This window comes from Erythrolamprus reginae, chromosome 6 (genome assembly GCF_031021105.1).
Source record: "Erythrolamprus reginae isolate rEryReg1 chromosome 6, rEryReg1.hap1, whole genome shotgun sequence".
Taxonomy (NCBI): Eukaryota; Metazoa; Chordata; class Lepidosauria; order Squamata; family Dipsadidae; genus Erythrolamprus; species Erythrolamprus reginae.
In genome coordinates this window covers 697,253-716,564 of record NC_091955.1, presented here as the reverse complement: position 1 = coordinate 716,564, position 19,312 = coordinate 697,253, and the positions used below count along the sequence as shown (strand labels likewise).

The window sequence follows — 19,312 nt, the reverse complement described above, 5'->3', positions numbered from 1 at the left end:
TGGAGCATTGTAGGGGGGGATAGAAAAAACACTTTTGGCAAGGTGGGCAAATGGCCTGACTTGGTAAGGAGAGACTGGGGGACATTGGACTCACGGTGCTTTTCTCTATGGAAACCAGGCCCCTCAATTCAATCACTTGATAAACTTGTCAGAAAAACACTTTATTTTAAATAAAGAATCTTTATTTTATGTACATTTGTTTCTTAGATTTTTATACCCACCTATTTTTCCATCCTACAATCAGTGCAGTGAACGTGTCTCTTTTCTATATGGGTCTTAAAGTGGATTTGCAAAAAGTAATAACAGAATGATGGAGCTGGAAGGGATCTTGGGGGTCTCCTAGTCCAACCCCCTGCAGCCGTGAGGGGGAACCTATGGCACATGTGTCACGGGGGCCACTCAGAGCCCTCTCTGTGGGCACGGCAGGGGTGGGCAGCAGGCAGGACGGGGTGGAATGCAGTTCCACTGGCGGAAATGAAGATGCGTGCACAGCTCCAGCTGATGGGCAGCTATCACTTCCTGGATGACTGGTCTCGGCTCGGCTCTACTTTTTAATCCCCTCCTGCTGCTGCTGCTGCGTCTGGGCTCCTTGCTTTTTCCCTCTTTCCTCCTTCCTAGCCTCGGACGAGCTTCCCTCTCTCCTGCCCGGCTCCCCTCCAGTCTTCTGCGGCCACCTTCCGCCTGAGGTGCAAGCAGAAGGCCTGGGTGGAAGCGGCGCTGGCAGCATTGATACTTCTGGCAGAACCCACTCACCTAGCCACCCAGCCTGAAGCAGGGGGGGCGCCCAGGACGGAGAGCGCAGGAAACGCAAAGCAAATTGTCACCCCAGCAAGCAACACTGGTAAGGTTGTAAGTCAAGGACTTAACAGTTCACTTGAACAATGTTTATTGTTCAAGTCACTCCCACCAGATCACATGACTGTCAATCACTCCTGCCCAGTCACATGGCCATTAAGCCACACCCACAATATAAGCCACACCCGCAGTGTGGCAGTAAAAAGTTTGGCTGCCCATTACTGGGGCACGGGTGCTGTCGCCAGTGGCTCTTCTGGTTTCTGGTGTGTCCAGAGGCTGAATAGCAACCAGGGCCTTCTTCACCTCCTGAGGTGAGTGACTCAGGAGAAGAGGGGGATGCTTCTGGATGCTAGCGTGCGCAGGGCCTCTAGGAGGCAGGAGTGGTTAGTTATGAGGAGGTTTACTATGAGGAGCCCTGCTGGCTATTGGGCCACACTCTCAGACTATTCAAGACAAAGTCCTGCATCACCTCAGGGCAGAAAACAACATCCTTCGTCATAGAAATCTAGGGTCTGCTCCTGTGTTTTTGCCTTGTGTTTAGAAAGACCACATCCAACCAAATTTTGTAATCGACGGTATGAAATCTACTGCATTCTAGTAATTATGTGTTGTATTTATCTATCCGTGGGACTCTGGCCAGCTGCTAAGATTTTATACTCAGCGCGATGAAATCTTTGCTATATTTCACCCTCTTTAAGAAAATAATCAAACTGTATAAGAGGTTTTTTGTACATAGGAAACCCTTTTATTAGTAAATCTGTTGATGTGCATTTGATTTCTGGGGGGTGGGGTTTAGCACTGGGACAGAACATAAATAAAAAAAAACTTTTGTCTGAATATGTGAGGAATTGACAGTGGGTTGAAGATGGCATGGGATGCTCATCCTAGCTTACTCTCTCTAACCTCCGTGGGCTTCTCCAAGGACGTCTGAAATGGGGCTTAAATGGATCTGAAGAGCTGAGATCTGAGTTTATGAGAATCCCAGATTGAGAGAGAGAGGCAGAGAGAGAGAGAGATGGAGGGTGGGGAGATTTCGGGGGCACAAACTCTTCCATCCTTTTGGCTCCGTGAAGAGGGTGAGGGAACATCTCGAGAGAAGGACTGTTCCAGGGTTCAAAGCTCTTTAGGAGTTTTATTTCCAAGAATCTGAAAAAGAAGAGTTTCTGATGAAGCCTGCAGGATGTCACAGCTTGCTTGGAAAAGACCAGATGTTCAGGGTCCTTCAACCTCCCTGTGCTTTATATCCATCATCATCAGCCCCTATCATGTCTCACTTTCTCTGCCTTCCATGCTCATTGGGCAGAAAAATAATCAAAACTCCTTAAGCTCTTTTCCATTTATCTCCATTCCCTGGTCTCTGTATTCTGCGCCTCTGAAACGGGACACGTTTAATTACCCCAGGAATAACTGCAGCAAAGCAAGGAGGCAACAAATATTTTCCAAAATTGAAAGATCTGATTCCTAATTTAATCTTTGCCAAATTTTATTTCCTTTGAAGAAGAAGATAATATTTCTCCAAAGCATGTACATGAACACACAACATTTACTTAAAGGCAATTAACACACCCGCAACACCTCTTCCTTTGTGAAAAATTAGCATCCTTTTCTACATCATAAGAACTTATAGCTTCTATAAATTTACACAAAGTTTTGGCAAATGCAATGCACCTGTTATTTACCAGCAACAACTAATTAGAATAATAAAACACAAGACCCTGCTTTTTTCAAGTATAGTTGGACTGTGAAGCTGCAGATCATTCAATTGGAAACTAATATGTTTTATGAATTGTCCGATTTATCCGATAATTTTGGGAGTTTGTGCATCCTTAGAAGATGAGTTTTCCAGCTGTCTGAACTGGGGAACCAGGTTTCAAGTTGCTTTTTCAAGGTCTCTGAAAAGGTGGCTACACCTGGGGCAAATTTGATCAATTTATATCATAGCCCTGTTTTTATTTATTGGTGAGAGGTGATTTGTGATCGTTGTAAGTATTTTGAGCTTTTAAAATAATAATGTGTCTCCGTCAAAGAATTCACCCTCCTGCCGAAGTGTTTTGCAAGCTCTGTTTGCTAAGAGAGGATCTTTTATATCTCTTTACAGACCTCTGTTGGATTAACTAGGACAAGGCAACTATTCTGCAATATGAAGAGAAAGCGGGATTGCGAAGGGGTGAACGGGGGGACCCTCTCCGAGCCCCAACTCCTGTGTCTGCTCCTCTTTTGTGGGATTCTCCTCTTCTCGGCTGAGGGGACTTCAAAGCCCCAAGTTCCAAGGTTGAAACTCTCCTACAAAGGTAAGAGGGTTTTTTTTTTAATGGCTCCTGTTTAATCTTCTTAGGCTTTTCAATGAAATGTATGTTTCATTGCGGGGAGGGGCGGCATACAAATCTAATAAATAATAATAACAACAACAACAACAACAATAATAATAATAATAATAATAATAATAATAATAATAATAATAATAATAATAATGTTTATTTAATGGAACGTCACAAGAGTTTGAACGGACCTTGGAGGTCTTCTAGTATCCTTAATATTTTTTTAATTAATATCGATTGTTTCCTGATAGCTTATTTGAGCCCTATGACAATCATTAAGTGTTGAACTTCATCATTCTTGACAAATGTGTATTTTCTTTTATGGACACTGAGAGACGCATAAAAGAAAAAAACTACATTTGTCAAGAATCATGTTGTACAACACTCATTGATTGTCATAGGGGGTCAAATAAGCAATCAGGAAACAATCAATAATAATAAAAAATCTTAAGGACACAAGCAACAAGTGACAGTCACACAGTCCTAAGTGGGAGGAGGTGGATAATAGGAATGATGAGAAAAAACGAGTAGTGATAGGAGTGCAGACTTAATAAATAGTTTGACAGTGTGGAGGGGATTATTTCTTCAGCAGAGTGAGGGCATTTGGTTGAAAATTGTCCTTGTGTCTCGTTGTCTTGGTGTGCAGTGCTTTGTAGCGATGTTGTGGGGTTTGGAGTTGAAACAGGAGTTGGAGAACTGATGCCAGAGGGACTCAACTTAAGTGGATAATAAGTAGGTTTTGCGATGCTTTTTCCTCCCAGTTTTAGATGCTAAATATGGATGGCTGTGCCCCTAAGTGTCTTCTGAGTTTCCTCTCCGTTCATTCTCCCTTCCACCAGACCAGCTTTCACCCAGGGACATCAGGGGCTCTTGCGGCAGCTGAACGAAGAGTAACCTTTGAGGACTGACCCCTCTCAGCTTGGTGACAGTGTAAACAGTGATGGACTTGCCCGGGTTTGGCTTTGGGGGATTTGCAAAGAGGGGTCTCCGTTGGGAGGGACAGAAGGGGAAGAAAATGTTTCCCTCCATGATAGGGACCTGGCTGAGTCCCAGGAGACGAGAGAGCACGGAGCCTTGGAGGGAGAGAGAGAGGAGGGACGGGGAGACGGTGGAACAGCTGGCTTGAACCTAGAAGGGTCCAGGCTTCTCTCCTCCTCCTCCTCCTCCTCTCCGAGGCTTTCTGCCCTGTCACCAGGAGTGCCTGCCTGCACTTGACCGGTGGCTTCCCTCTTCAGCTTGGAAAGGAGGAGCAGGAAGCAACGTGCATGATACGATATAGGAGGCAAAGAATTTCCTGACCTGCTGAAAGGGAGAAATAGCAAAGGCAAAATTAGCTGCCCTGCAATAATCTCTGTGCCACCAGACTTGAAATCCTAGGCTTAGAACTACGTCGCCTAAAACACGACCCATGGTAGGTAGATAGATAGATAGATAGATAGATAGATAGATAGATAGATAGATAGATGGATGGATGGATGGATGGATGGATGGATGGATGGATGGATGGAGAGAGAGAGAGAAAGAGAGAGAGAGAGAGAGAGAGAGATATGGATTAATGGATAGAGAGAGAGAGAGATAGATAAGGTGACACGAATGCCAATGTACAAGGGGCTCCTCTGTTCCTCGGCAGACGCCTCTGTTGTGTTTGGGAGTGAACTGGTCTTTCAACGAACTCTTCTGTCCCCTCCACGCAGCAGACCCACACAAAAGCCGGTCTTTCTCCCAAGCACCGAGGGCCACACAGTCAGCCCTGGTACCATGTGCAGAGGGTCAGGCCCGACGTGCTATATCACACAAGGCATCGAGCCAGGGTTTGTCCAGGCACATGGTTTCTGGCATGGGCTGCAGAAGACCCCTCTGATGGTCCAGGGAAACAATCGCAGCAGAATAACGGAGCTGGAAGGGACTTTGGAGATCCTGTAGCCCACCCCGTCCTCAAGTGGGAAGACCCTACGTCATTTCAGACCTCCAGGGTTGGAACAGCTGTAGGTTCTGGAGAGAATAGAATAGAACAGAACAGAATAGAATAGAATAGAATAGAATAGAATAGAATTGAATTCTTTATTGGCCAAGTGTGATTGGACACCCAAGGAATTTGTCTTTGGTGCAGATGCTCTCAGTGGACATAAAAGAAAAGACCAAGGAGAAGAGCCTTCTCTGTGGCTGCCCCGGCCCTCTGGAATCAACTCCCCCCGAAGATTAGGAATGCCCCCATCCTCCTTGCCTTCCGCAAGCTCCTCAAAACCCACCTATGTCACCACGCTTGGGGGAGTTGATATTCTCCTTAGCTACTATGATTTATGTATGGTTTGCTTGGGTTGTGTGATTAATTTTTATGATAAGGGTTTTAATCTGTTTTTTTTAAAAATATTGGATTTGTACATTGTGTATTGTGTTGTGAGCCGCCCCGAGTCTTCGGAGAGGGGTGGCATACAAATCTAATAAATTATTATTAATTATTATTATTATTAAGAATCTGGTCACGGAACAAATTAAGTTCTTAAGTAGAGGCACCACTGTATAAACCAATGAATAAATTAATTAACCTCCCTGAATTCCCCAGCCACGTGCCTAACACTTGTCACTTTCTGGAAATCTACTTTTATGGCACATAACGTTATCTAAACTCTCTTTTCTCCCCACGAGGCTTCGTGTTGATGACACGAATAAATTGGTGTAAGTGGAGAAGCACCAACGGTTCATTTTGTTCTTCAATTTAATTTTAATATTATTTTATTAGGGGAAATGGTCGTTTTCATGGCTCAGATCAACAGCTGAGCCTGCAGACAATTTCCATCTTATTTTTTCTTTTCTGTTTTTTGAAGCGCACTTTTAACTGAGTAACCAGATGGTTTTGCTTGGCTTGGCAGTGGCAGAAGTCAGATCAACTGGGCTGCAGAGAAGGGCGACCGGCACCAACCCCCCCCCCCCCAAGGTCGCCCTTGTTTCAAATTGGACACAATTTCATTCACAATGTTTATAAGCTCATTGTTTGCACTGGGAACCGGGCTTATTGTTCTGTCACCCACAATTTGAAGGCACAAAAGAGCAATTTCATTGGCTCGGTAATAATAATAATAATAATGATGATAATAATAGGCACAATATTTTTAAATGGCCTGTTTGTGCAGCTGGGTCTCTCGGTCAAATCTAATTCGAAAGCATGGTGCGCAATTATGTCTCCAGAGCTCTAATGGGCCTGCTCTCTGCCTTTTGCAATTAGGTGACGGCCACGTCGGTTGTAGGACACGAGAATCAGAGGCGTTTCAAGGAAATGTATTTATTTATCCAATTCACAAGCGCTCCCCACATGTCAGGCAACTCCATGCGCAGCGCATGATTTTTCTCTCCTTTGGGAGAAGTCTGAAGCCCCTCGAATCCGTTCTGTTTGGCTTCGGTCAAAAGGGGGCTCATTGCTGCAATTGTAGGGGGGGACAGGGTGGCCAAATCAATGGGGCAAAACCGCCTCGGGGGGGGGGGGCTTCTAGGTTAGAGGATGGCCTTCTGGAATGGACCAAAGAGAGATACCCACCCAGACTTTCCCTTCAAACTCTGGGGTCTTCCTGGGGTCACAGGGAACTTGTGGGTGATACTTGGAAGGTTCTTTCAATTACTACTATTCAATTACTATCACCCATCTCCTCCCACTTAGGACTGTATGACTGCAACTTGTGGCTTGTATCCTTACAAATTAAACTAATATTGATTGTTCCCTGATTGCTTATTTGACCCCTATGACCATCATTAAATGTTGGACCTCAGGATTCTTGACAAATGCATCTTTTTTTTATGTCCACTGAGAGCATCTGCACCAAAGACAAATCCCTTGTGTGTCCAGTCACACTTGGCCAATAAAATAATTCCGTTCTCTTCTCTTCTCTTCCACATTTTATTCTATTCCATTCCATTCCATTCTCCGGGACCCCCTTCTGCCACACGAATCCCAGCGACCAATTAGGTCCCACAGAGTTGGCCTTCTCCGGGTCCCGTTGACTAAACAATGTCATCTGGTGGGTCCCAGGGGAAGAGCCTTCTCTGTGGCGGCCCCGACCCTCTGGAACCAGCTCCCCCCAGAGATTAGAACTGTCCCCACCCTCCTTGCCTTCCGTAAACTCCTTAAAACTCACCTCTGCTGTCAGGCATGGGGGAATTGAGGCACCCCCCCACTCCCCCGGGCCTATACAATTTATGTATGGTATGTCTGTGTGTATGTCTGGTTTAATAATGTGTTTTTTTAATGTTTTTTACATTTATTAGATTTGTTGTGAATTGTTGTATTGAGTCTACGGAGAGGGGCAGCATACAAATCTAATAAATAAAATAAATAAATAAATTCCATTCCACATTCTATTCTATTCCATCCCATCCCATCAGCTGCAGTCTGTCGTGCCCTGTGATTCTCTAAGAAGAGGACTTCTGCTAACTCAACTGAGTTCCCTTAACCAAGATCCTCCTGAGGGCCAATGTTTCTCTATGCAGAGACCCAGGAGATCCCTGTTTATACACAGTCTGGGTTCCAAGGACCTTCCCTTTTTCTCTCGCAGACTTGCTGCTCTCAAACAGCTGCGTCCCCTTCCTGGGCTCGGCGGAAGGCTTGGACTTTCGGACGCTGCTGCTGGATGAGGAAAGGGGCCACCTCCTGCTCGGCGCTAAGGACCACATATTTCTGCTCAGCTTAGTGGACTTAAACAAAAACGGAAAGAAGGTGAGTGGGTCGTTGCGCGGTCCGTGTTTACAGGGTCTGCCCAGGTGAGGGCTCCTCTTCGCCGGCACTACTGAAGCGCTCCTGGTGCGCGTCGGCACGAGATTCGCCTTCTGCGCATGAACTGGAAGACAAATATTTCATGAGGACGCATGCGCTCGCGAGATTTTGGTGTGTTTCGCCAATATTTTTTGCTTCCGGGCATGCGCAGAAATCACCGAAATTTCACATTCATCCTCGTGCAAGATTTAACTTCTGGTGCATGCCACCTTCCCTGCCCCACCCTGTGGCTTTCATAACTTTCATCAATTGCTTTTTTAATTTTTAAAATTTATTAGATTTGTTGTGAATTGTTTTATTATATGTTGTGAGCCGCCCCGAGTCTACGGAGAGGGGCGGCACACAAATCTAATAAATAAATAAATGAATAAATAAATAACCTAACCTCCCATGGTCACCACGTAGCTTGCCTTGAATAAACTGAGTTTGTCAGCCTAGGGACCCCTCGGAGTAGGAAAGCTATGTCGTCGCATAAGTATCAGCTGGACGCTTGCCCCTCGACGGAGCTCGAGTGTAAACAGTCGTAACCTCTTCCTCTGCCTTTCTCCCCGTGTATTATGACAGCTCCCCACAAACAGGGTCCGTCTCCAGGAAGAAACACTCGTATTTCACTTCGCTTCAAGGGAAAGGACCAATAGATTGCCTTTTTTAAAAAAAAATTATACTGTTATAATAATTTTTAATACTATTTCAGTTACTAGAGGTTTTATTAATTCAGTCCCTTATCTATTAGTATCATTTAAATATTAAATGTGTTCCTGTAATCTCCCAGGGGTTGGACAACCTGGACCTCGAGGAATTAATGATGTGCATGGTTTTTAACTGTTCTAACTGTTCTTAATTGTTGGTTTTAAATGGTTTTTAAGGGGTTTTATATTACATTGTATGTTTTTGTTGTGTTTTGGGTTGTGAACCACCCAGAGTCCCTCGGGAGTTGTTGCGTGGCATTCAAGTTCAAGTTCAAGTTCAAATTCAAATAAACCAAACAAACAAACAAACAAACAAGCAGAAGTCATTGAAAACACACTCGGGCCCTAATAATAATAATAATAATAATAATAATAACAACAACAACAACAACAACAACAACAATAGTAATAATAATGATAACAATAATGACAATAATGACAATAATAATAATAATAATAATAATAATAATAATAATAATGATAATAATAATAATAATAATATCATCGACATCGCAATCCCAGGAGACAGCAGAATTGAGGAGAAGCAGCTAGAGAAGTTAGTGAAATTACGAAGATCTAAAAATTGAGCTGCAACGACTCTGGCATAAGCCAGTGAACGTGGTCCCAGTGGTACTTGGCATGCTGGGCGCAGGGCCAAAGGATCTCAGCGGACATTTGAAAACCATCGGAATTGACAACATCTCCATCTGTCAATTGCAAAAGGCCGCTTGACTGGGATCGGCAAACATAATTTGCCGCTACATCACGCAGCCCTAGGTGCTTGGGAAGCGCCCGACTGGTGATGAAATACGAAATCCAGCATAGTGATCTCGTTTGCTGTGTTGTACTGACATAATAATAATAATAATAATAATAATAATAATAATAATAATAATAATAATAATTTATTAGATTTGTATGCCGCCCCCCTCTGAGGACTCAGAGCGACTCACAACAACAATACGAGTCTGCGGAGAGGGGCAGCATACAAATCTAATGAAATCAAAATCCAATACACCATGTACAAATCTAATGTTAAAAAACAATTTAACAGGGGAGGAATGCAATCGCCTTTGATTTAGTTCACTTCTTCCTTTGTTCCAGGACTGATTCTAGGCCCTTCCCAGAACTGGTTCTTTGCGCAGGAATTCTTTAAAAGAAACAGCCCAGAAACGCATCTGCGCATTGATGCTGAAGGCCTGGCGGAAGGTTTATGGCCACACTCTTTAGTTGCTCTGGGTTTTTAAAAAAAGGGGCTTTGGCTTTGCTGTCAGGAGTTGCAGGGATGTTAAATGGGGAGCAGATGGGCCGAGTGGCGATAACCCCATCCTATAAAGTGTGAATAGGCCTTTGGTGTATAGTCCAGAGTGACTTTTGCTCTAATCAAACACTTGTTTGAGATTTCATGGAAGAATCTGGATTGATACATTTAAGAAGAAAAAACACAAGGGCTTTGGCTGCCTCTTCCAAATTGCGTGTTTCAAAGGGGGAAGAGAATCAACCTCAGGTTAGACTTTCAAAGAAACTCATTTATTATTATTATTATTATTATTATTATTATTATTATTATTATTATTATTATTATTATTATTATTTATTAGATTTGTATGCCGCCCCTCTCCGCAGACTCGGTACCCTGGTCCGGTGCCATGAAGGGCTTTATAGGTCATGACCAACACTTTGAATTGTGACCGGAAACTGATCGGCAACCAATGCAGACTGCAGAGTGTTGGTGTGACATGGGCATATTTGGGAAAGCCCATGAAAGCTCTCGCAGCTGCATTCTGCACGATCTGAAGTTTCCGAACACTCTTCAAAGGTCGCCCCATGTAGAGAGCGTTACAGTAGTCGAGCCTCGAGGTGATGAGGGCATGAGTGACTGTGAGCAGTAACAACAAAAGCAACAACAACAACAATAGAGTTGGAAGGGACCTTGGAGGTCTTCTAGTCTGACACCCTGTGTAGGCAGAAAATCCTTAGGGTGCTTAGCAGGGCCATTTCGCAAGGACAAAATCCCTTCTGGTAGGCGGTATGGGGCAGAAAAAATCTCCCTTGGAGCACCACCTTTTATAAGGTGATGGGCTTCCCCTCACCTGGAGCCCAAGGCCTACTCGGCTCAGGTGATTGGGGAGGGGCTGCCCTTGGGGCTCACCTGTCGCAAGCCTACAGGTGACAAGCCAGATGGATCCTTCCCACCTGCCTCAGGTACGGCTAAGAGCAAGGAAGGTCAAGGCCAGGTTCAAGGCCTCGGTCTTTGGCTCAGCAAGGAGCTTCGCCCATAGTTGCCCAGGAAAGTTCTGCACTTGTGAGTTCTGCCCCATTTGATTCACCTCTACGGGTCCAGATTTAACGAATAAAGTGACCCATAAATCCCAGTTCTGTGGTCCGTGTGTTTATTCCGGCGTCCACCGCAACTCCTAGAGCTTCCAGGCTGGACATCAAGATGTGATGGAAACGCAACTCTCAAGAATCGTAGTCCCCAGTCTATCAGAAGAAGGTCTGGTCAGAGAATCTTGGTTTCTCCCCTGTGGAATCTCCACTCTGATTGAAACACGGATGGTTCAACCTAGCTATGATCCGCTTCCCAGTTCAACCCTTGTTACCGATCCAAGTTGAGAAGGACCCACGATCCCCCTTCCTGAGGGTTTTCAGACTTCCAAAAGGTCTTTCTTGCACACGGTCAAGTCAGGCCGCCTCCTGGGCTTCTGTTCACAGCTTTGCAGCTGGTCTGGTCTGTTTCTGATAAGTTCCCCCCTGACCTTTATCAGGAGCCAGTAGCGCACAGCAGCGTATTTTTAAAGGTGAGCTCCTGTTCTGAATTATTTTCCCCAAATAGTGGTCTCAGAGAGACCTGCAGGTGCTCCCGTTCTTTTGGCAACCAGCCAGGCTTTCAAAACATCTCTACATAGATTTATAGAAACCTAGAAGATTGACAGCAGGAAAAGACCTCCTGGTCCACCTAGTCTGCCCTTATACTATTTCCTGTATTTTATCTTAGGATGGATCTATGTTTATCCCAGGCATGTTTAAATTCAGTTCCTGTGGATTGACCAACCACATCTGCTGGATGTGGTTGGTCAATCCTTCTCTTCTGAAGTTTTTGCTAACCCAGAACTGCCAATACAAGACTCAGATGGAGGATTCCTTTTGCCCAGGTGCATTATTTTACACTTGGAAACATTAAATTGCATAATAGTTTAAGACTAGGTAGATTAGGTGGAAAATAGGTTTTCCTTTATGCTTCTAGTTTTCAAGACGAGACCCTTCCTCCCCACACCCTCAATATCTCTTTCTATTTTGTCCCTCCAAGCGCCATTTCTATGTCCATCAGAGCCACCCATGAGAGGCCCCAGAGATGCTTCCTGGTGGCCGAGGAGTGTCGGAATGGAATAGTTTGTGTTGTGCTGTGTTCATACAATCAGGTTTGTGTTGGCTGGAGGCCACCTGGCTGCTTCAGGGCTTCCTGGAGGTGAGGAAAGAAGCCTCCTTTGGGAGAAGGTGGCCCCTCACGTGCCTTGGCATTGCGTCATCGGACAAAATCCCCTCCGTGGGGGGAAACCCCATAAATTAGAAGGCTGAACGAAGGGCTCTTTCCTGCAGCCATGGGAGGGAGGGGGAACGCAAAGCAGGGAGAGAAAGAGAGGAAGAATGTATCATAATACGAAGATGATGATGATGGAGTGCCCTAGTGGGAGATTAGGAACCGTGGAATGAATACGGACTTCTTCTTCTTTTAATTAGTTAGCAAAGCCTCTGCAGATATCCCCCATAAATGACGCTGTGCCTTATAAATCTCCAGGAAACAGACCCTCCCTCCAAAAGGGGCCAGTGGGCTCAAGGGATTCCCCGGGGAAGCCCAGCGAGATGATGCAATGCTGAGACTTGGAGCCTTAATTGCCTCTTGTGAGCACCAAGACGGATCTCTGGTTACAGCCATGCGCTCCCCCCTCCCCATAAATTCTTCTCCATTTCCCCTTTGGCCACAAAATGACTCTCCAACTCAGTGATTTCACCACAACGACAGGACAGTTCGGTAAAAGCCCCCCCTAAATGCAGTGCGAAGACTTTGTTTAAAGTGTTTATTTATCTTGACGGGTTTGTTACTCAGGAATGTAGATTGTGAGTCGGCACACCAGGCGCAGTGGAGTTGACTTGCACATTCACCCCTGGCTCTGCTGGGATGCGTTGCTATCGAAGAACAACACAATGTTGACAAGCTGACAACACTAGCGGCCTGCGAAGGGCAGATGTAGTTGACCTACATCTGGGCAAAGAGATAAATCGATGGAGCTCTCTTCTTTGGAGCAAGCTCTCTTGGAGAAGGCTACAAGCTCTCAGGGCCACCTACGATTGACAGATAGTCAAGGCATTATGGGGCATTGGCTTCCACTTCCCTAAATTGAGGTCCATGTCTAGGAAGCTACGCAAGAACTGGTTTCGTCATCCGTGCCCGGAGAGGCTGCATAGCTCCATGGACAATTTGAAGGGTGGCACAGTGGTTAGTATGTCAGGTCAATTCTGCCAACTGCCAACTAAGCTGCCTCAGCCTTCCATCCTCCCAAGGTCAGTCAAAAGACCACCCAGATTGTTGGGGAAAATATATTCTGCTCTGTAAACTGCTTAGAGGGGGCTGTAAAAGCACTACGAAGCGGCATATAAGTCTAAACGCTATTGCTATCCCTCTGCTGTTCCTTGGGTTTTGCCTGTTTCACTGTCCATAACGATCCTTGGCATTTTTAAGGTGATTGTTTATATATATATTTAACAACAACGACTACGACAACAACAACAACAATAATAATAATAATTGGAATTGACAAAATCTCCACCTGTCAATTGCAAAAGGCCGCTTGACTGGGATCGGCAAACATAATTCGCCACTACATCACGCAGTCCTAGGTGCTTGGGAAGCTCCCGACTGGTGATGGAATACGAAATCCAGCACAGTGATCTCACTTGCTGAGTTGTAATAATAATAATAATAATAATAATAATAATAATAATAATAATAATAATAATAATAATTCAATTCAATTTATTAGATTTGTATGCCGCCCCTCTCCAAAGACTCGGGGCGGCTCACAACAGTAATAAAAGCAGTATAACAATGGAACAAATCTAATAATAAAAATTATATAAAAACCCCCAACTGTTAAAAACCATACAGCCCATACATACCAAACATAAAATATAAGAAAGCCTGGGGGAGATGTCTTAGTTCCCCCATGCCTGGCGATATAGGTGGGTCTTGAGTAACTTGTGAAAGACAAGAGGGTGGGGGCCGTTCTAATCTCCGGGGGGAGTTGATTCCATAATAATAATAATAATAATAATAATAATAATAATAATAATAATAATAATAATAATAACAACAACAACAACAATAATAACAATAATCAATAATATATAACTTAATTAATTTTCATACCTGGAGAATCTCGGCCCTGAAGAGAGAGAGAGTCGCACCTGTTCCTTAAATCGTGGCTTGCTCTTTGAAGCCAAACACACACACACACACACATACACACACAGCTGATTTCCATCCTCCTCCATCTGACATTTCCACTCCACCCATGTGGACAGGGGCGACTCCATCAGGAGGCGAGCTGCCCGTTTTCGCCCTGTGGAAAACATGTCACTCACATGTCACTCAGGCCCTGAATTGCATTTTTAATTATTTTATTGAATGTGCTTAATGCTTGTTAAACGTTTCACCTTCCTTCACATTAGATTTTAGTATATTGAGAGCCAGGAAAATGTCGTTCTGTGAATGATCAGCTCTTTTTAAAAAAAATAATGAATCCATGCAGTTCTTGTCCAGGGCTGAAATTATTGCAAAATTGTTATTTATTCCTGGGATTGCTGTGGTGGGGAGGGGGGGTTAATGACACCTTTCAGCCATGGAGGGGATACAGGGGGGTCCTGTCCCTGTTTAATGCCGACTCCTTCCTCCTCGATGTAGCTCTGGGCCTCCAACAGGGGAGGAGGAGGAGGGTGGTGGAGGTTTACTCAGAGACTGCCCCTCGCTTGCATTGAGGTTCCTCGGATGCTGATGTAATAGAGAAGCAAATGTATAAATATAACTGAAGTCCAGAATAACACCCTCATCAGATCCTAAGACCCGTTTCTAAATGAATTGCAGATATTCTGGCCGGCCGCGAAGGAAAAAGTGGATTTATGTAAACTCGCCGGGAAAGATGCCCATGTAAGTATATTCCCCTTTTTTCTTTGGTTTTATGATTGCAATCTCTGGTGGTCAGCATTGCCTTTTATTTGGTCTCTAGCAGCGTCTCCGCTGGTTGAGCTCATTGGTGGTGTTGGCCCAGCGCTGTCCCTGAGGGCTGTGGCGCGTCTGGCTCAGGGTTTACTCGGCCCCGTCTGCACCACCCCTGGGACGGAAGGCGCTCGCAGGCTGCACTGTCCTTCGCCACAAACAGGGGCTCCGTCATTCCTCCCGCAGCAATAAATGAAACCATGAGTCCAAACTGTTGCCACCACCATCAAAGCGGGAGCCATGAACGCTCCACTGAAGACTTGCTCTGCGCTTCTCAGGGCTTGTCAATCTCTTGGCTCTTGACACCCAGGAGGTCCATGAAAAGAGGTTGGACTCCGGAGGTTGGTTTGGCCAAGTCATCTCCTCCTCCTCCCCCTCCTCCTCTACCTTCTCTCCCACTCTTCTCTCCCTTCCTCCACTTCTCCTTCTTTCTCCTCTCTCTCCCTCTTTCCCAGCCTCCCTCTTTTTCTCTCCCTCCCCCTCTCCCTCTTCCTCCCTCTCCCTCCCTCTATCTCCCTCCCCCTATATCTCCCTCCCTCTCCTCTTCTCCCTCTTTCCCTCCCTCCCTCTTTCTCTCTCCCTCCCCTCTTCCTCCCTTCCTCCCACTCTTCCTCCTCCTCCCCCCTCTCTCTCCCTCCCCCTCTATCTCTATCTCCATCTCTCTCTCTTCTCTCCCTTTCCCTCTCTCCCTCCTCTTCTCTCCCTCCCTGCCCTCTCCCCTCCCTTTCTCCCACTTTCTTCCCTCCCTCTTTCTCCCTCTCACATGCCCCTCCCTCTCCCTCCTTTTCCCTCCTTCCCTGCTTCCTCCTCCTTCTTTCCCTCCACTCTTTCTCTCTCTCTCTCTCTCTGCTTGTCTCCCTCCCTCCCCCTTTCTCTTTCTCTCCCTCTCTCTCCAGTGAGTGGAGCTGCCTGGCCGGTCGGCACTTCGTACAGAAATGTCGCTTTGTATTTTAAGTCCTTCAGGAGTTGGACGGCATAGAAATATAATTAATCAAATTAAGTTAAATCTCATGGCAGCTCAACCATGGAAATGAAAATGAAATAGAAGAGGGAGGAAGCATGATTGATTGATTGACTGATTGATTTTATATGCCGTCATTCTCTGAGGATTTCCATTATTGGTCATGGAAAGCCCACTTCAAGATATTATTTGATCCCTCCAAGATTTGTTATTTCACAGAATCAACAACTTGAATATATTGATAGCTAGTCCAGGAGATACATAACTAGCCGACCTCTCCTTGTGCTCCAACAAGAGGCCGTCCCCTGGTGAGGACATCTGGGCTTGAACAGCTTTAATCGTAGGACTTTTCCCCCCGATATCTAACCGGAATCTAATGGTTTAAACCAGGGCTGCCAAATCTTGGCAACTTTAAGACTTGAGGACTTCAACTCACAGAATTCCCAGATAACAAAACTGGCTGGAGAATTCTGGAAGTTGAAGTCCACAGGTCTTGAAGTGGCCGAGTTTGGACACCTCTGGCGTATTGTTGTTGTTTTGTCTTCTGGGGGGGGGGGTCAGAATAATCCTGCCCTACCTTCTACATGACTCTTGAGAAAGTTATTGTGGCATCTTGTAGTTCATCACATAATAATAATAATAATAATAATAATAATATATTAGACTTGTATGTTGCCCCTCTCCAAGGACACTCGGGACAGCTCACAAGAACAATAAAACAATATAGGTTTTAAAAAACTTCCATTCTTTAATTTCACTCTCCTTCCTCTTTCACATCTTTCTATCTGGGATTCTGAATAAAATAAATTGCTAAAAAAAAAAACCTCCCCAACCAAACCTCTTTCATCACTATTCCCCCAGTGATATTACAGAATGTGGAATGTTGTGCTGGAAATGTTATGAAGGTGTAACTGGCGGCAAAGGGGCCACTGTAGGCTAGTCAGGAAGGGAGGAAGGAAGGCGGAATTGAACAGACACATCCACCTGCGGCTTCTTCTCCTTCATCGCCTGGGCCTGTTTTTCCGCCCTTTCATTCCAGCTCATGTTCCCCCTCTTCAAAGTCAATATTGAAACCCTTGGATATTGTAACATCAACCGCCAGGACTTTTTCCCAGACTCCCCCGCACCAGAAATGACTCAGATGGACATTCCAGCCAGGTCTCCCTCCTTGGGGGGCAATTGGGCTGTCGAGAAAACATCGCGGACAAATTTCCATTGTGATGGATTCGTTTGATGCAGCTCCCGAATGTCTCTCTCTTCCTGTCCTGTCTGAAGAGCGTCCACCTGTCCTCTCCTCTCGTTCTCTCCCCTCTCTTTCTCTCCGTCCCTTCTCACGCCCAAGGGTCGAAATGAACCTCCCCTGACATCCGCAGGTTCTTTATTTATTTATCTATCTTCCCACAATAGACAGAGTGTGCCAACTTCATCCGGGTCCTCCAGCCTTACAACAAGACTCATGTTTACGTCTGCGGCACAGGAGCTTTCCACCCGGTCTGTGGCTACATCGACCTCGGAACGCACAAAGAGGTAATTCGACCCTTCCCCAAACGGTCCATGGATTTTCCTAGCATCCATCATTTCCATGGAAATCCTTTTTTTTAAAAAAAGTCTACGGCCTTATAAAAACGATGTGACAGCCATCAATGGAGGCAGCGCGAGGGGTTTTTACCAAGTGGCGTAAAGAATTTATGTTCTCGCATTTTTGAATGTTGGCCTGTTGGCCAACCTCAGATGGGGTGATGGATGTGGCTGGGCACACAGGCAGAGCTTTTGTCGGGTGATTGATGGTCTCGAAGGCACATTGTGTAACCCCTGAGGGGCCTTTTGCTAACAGGGGGGGGGCAATAAATGAAAGGAAAGTCCCCCCAGGCTCCTTTTGAACAGACTGCGGGCAGAACCCTCCTTTTGAAGCTCCGTGGTTCTGCTTCTGGGACCTGCTGAGCCAAAATTTCCCTTGAAGCCTCTCTGTCCCATTATGGGTGAGAGGTGGAATTAGAAGGCAGAAGATAGAATTCTTTATTGGCCACCATGTGGAATTAGAGCCTTTGGCCAGATTGGACACACAAGGGATTTGTCTTTGGTGCAGATGCTCTCAGTGGACATAAAAGAAAAGAGACATTTATCAAGAATTATTCAATACAACACTTAATGATTGTCATAGGGGTCAAATAAGCAATGAGGAAACAATCAATATTAATAAAAAATCTTAAGGATGCAAGCAACAATGATAAAGTTTTGAAAAGATCTAATAGGGAAAAAATAACAATTTGTGCAGAAATGGACAACTTAACAATGGAAATAAAAGATAAAGACGAGTCAGAACATTAGGATTTTAGATTTAGAGTAGATTTTATTACTGGTGGGAAAAAGAAAACCAGAGACATATATATAGTCAAAGCGAAATAAAGATACAAAACTAAACGAAGAGACATCGAAATAAGAACAATGCTTATCCTATAAATATTGTACACATATATGCATACATAGAAACTGAATAGTGTGAAATAAAAGTTATATTCATTTAAAGTGTAACAGAAAGAGATACTGAAATAAGAACAATGCTTATCCTATAAAATATGGTACATATTTACCTCCGGAACCGCCTGCTACCGCACAAATCCCAGCGACCGATAAGGTCCCACAGAGTTGGCCTTCTCTGGGTCCCATCGACTAAGCAATGTTGTTTGGTGGGCCCCAGGGGAAGAGCCTTCTCTGTGGCGGCCCCAGCCCTCTGGAACCAACTGCCCCCGGAGATTAGAACTGCCCCCACCTCCCTGTCTTTCGTAAACTACTCAAGACTCACTTATACCGCCAGGCATGGGGGACTTGAGATATTCCTTCCCCCTAGGCCATTACAAGTTATGCATGGTATGTCTGTGTGTATGTTTGGTTTTATAATAAGGGTTTTTAGTTGTTTTATTATTGGATTGTCACATGCTGTTTTTATCATTGTTGTTAGCCGCCCCGAGTCTACGGAGAGGGGCGGCATAGAAATCCAATAAAAGAAAAGAAAAGAAAGTATATATAGAAACTGAATAGATAGTGTGAAATGAAAGTTATATTGGCAACATAGACAGAGCACAATAAGATCGTAAGATACAGGTATGTCACACACTGTCCAGGCCTTTTAATGTTCGCGTTTGTATATTTGAATTAAAGAAAGAAATATGTTTATTAAAAAAAGAATGACAAAGTTCATATTCAATCGAGGATTATATCTTCTCTGAAATTGACACGTGCTCATCATCCAATTAAACCAAAATGGAAAGCAAAGCAGAAATACTTTTATTGTGTTGTCATTTTCCCCCCCTCTCAGCATAAATAAAGAAATCTACAGTAACATCACCCCCCCCCTTTTGTTCTGCACTTACGGTATCTGGAAAGGCCAGGTAACTGCTATATTAATTCTGTTTCATTACCCAGAGAGACGACCCCACTTCCTAGGCTGTGTCTAGACTCTAATCTCCGGGCTGCGGGTCTTTCCCTCCGGAGCTGCCCGTCAGCCTTGGGGAT

At 44.8% G+C, this 19,312-nt stretch overlaps 1 protein-coding gene across 3 annotated transcripts in view; it reads left to right on the top strand.

The window, feature by feature from the left end:
* SEMA3D (semaphorin 3D) overlaps window positions 1-19,312 on the top strand; it is a 125,647-nt gene that overhangs the window by 31,882 nt on the left and 74,453 nt on the right. For 2 of the 3 annotated variants that reach the window (XM_070754939.1, XM_070754937.1), the window contains exons 2-5: window positions 2,894-3,086; window positions 7,658-7,818; window positions 14,707-14,769; window positions 17,207-17,326. In XM_070754939.1, the coding sequence (XP_070611040.1) occupies window positions 2,936-3,086; window positions 7,658-7,818; window positions 14,707-14,769; window positions 17,207-17,326 (495 nt within the window). In that variant the 5' untranslated portion in view covers window positions 2,894-2,935. Of the gene's footprint in view, window positions 1-794; window positions 842-2,893; window positions 3,087-7,657; window positions 7,819-14,706; window positions 14,770-17,206; window positions 17,327-19,312 lie in introns of those variants that run through there. The other variant, XM_070754938.1, reaches the window with a different exon arrangement.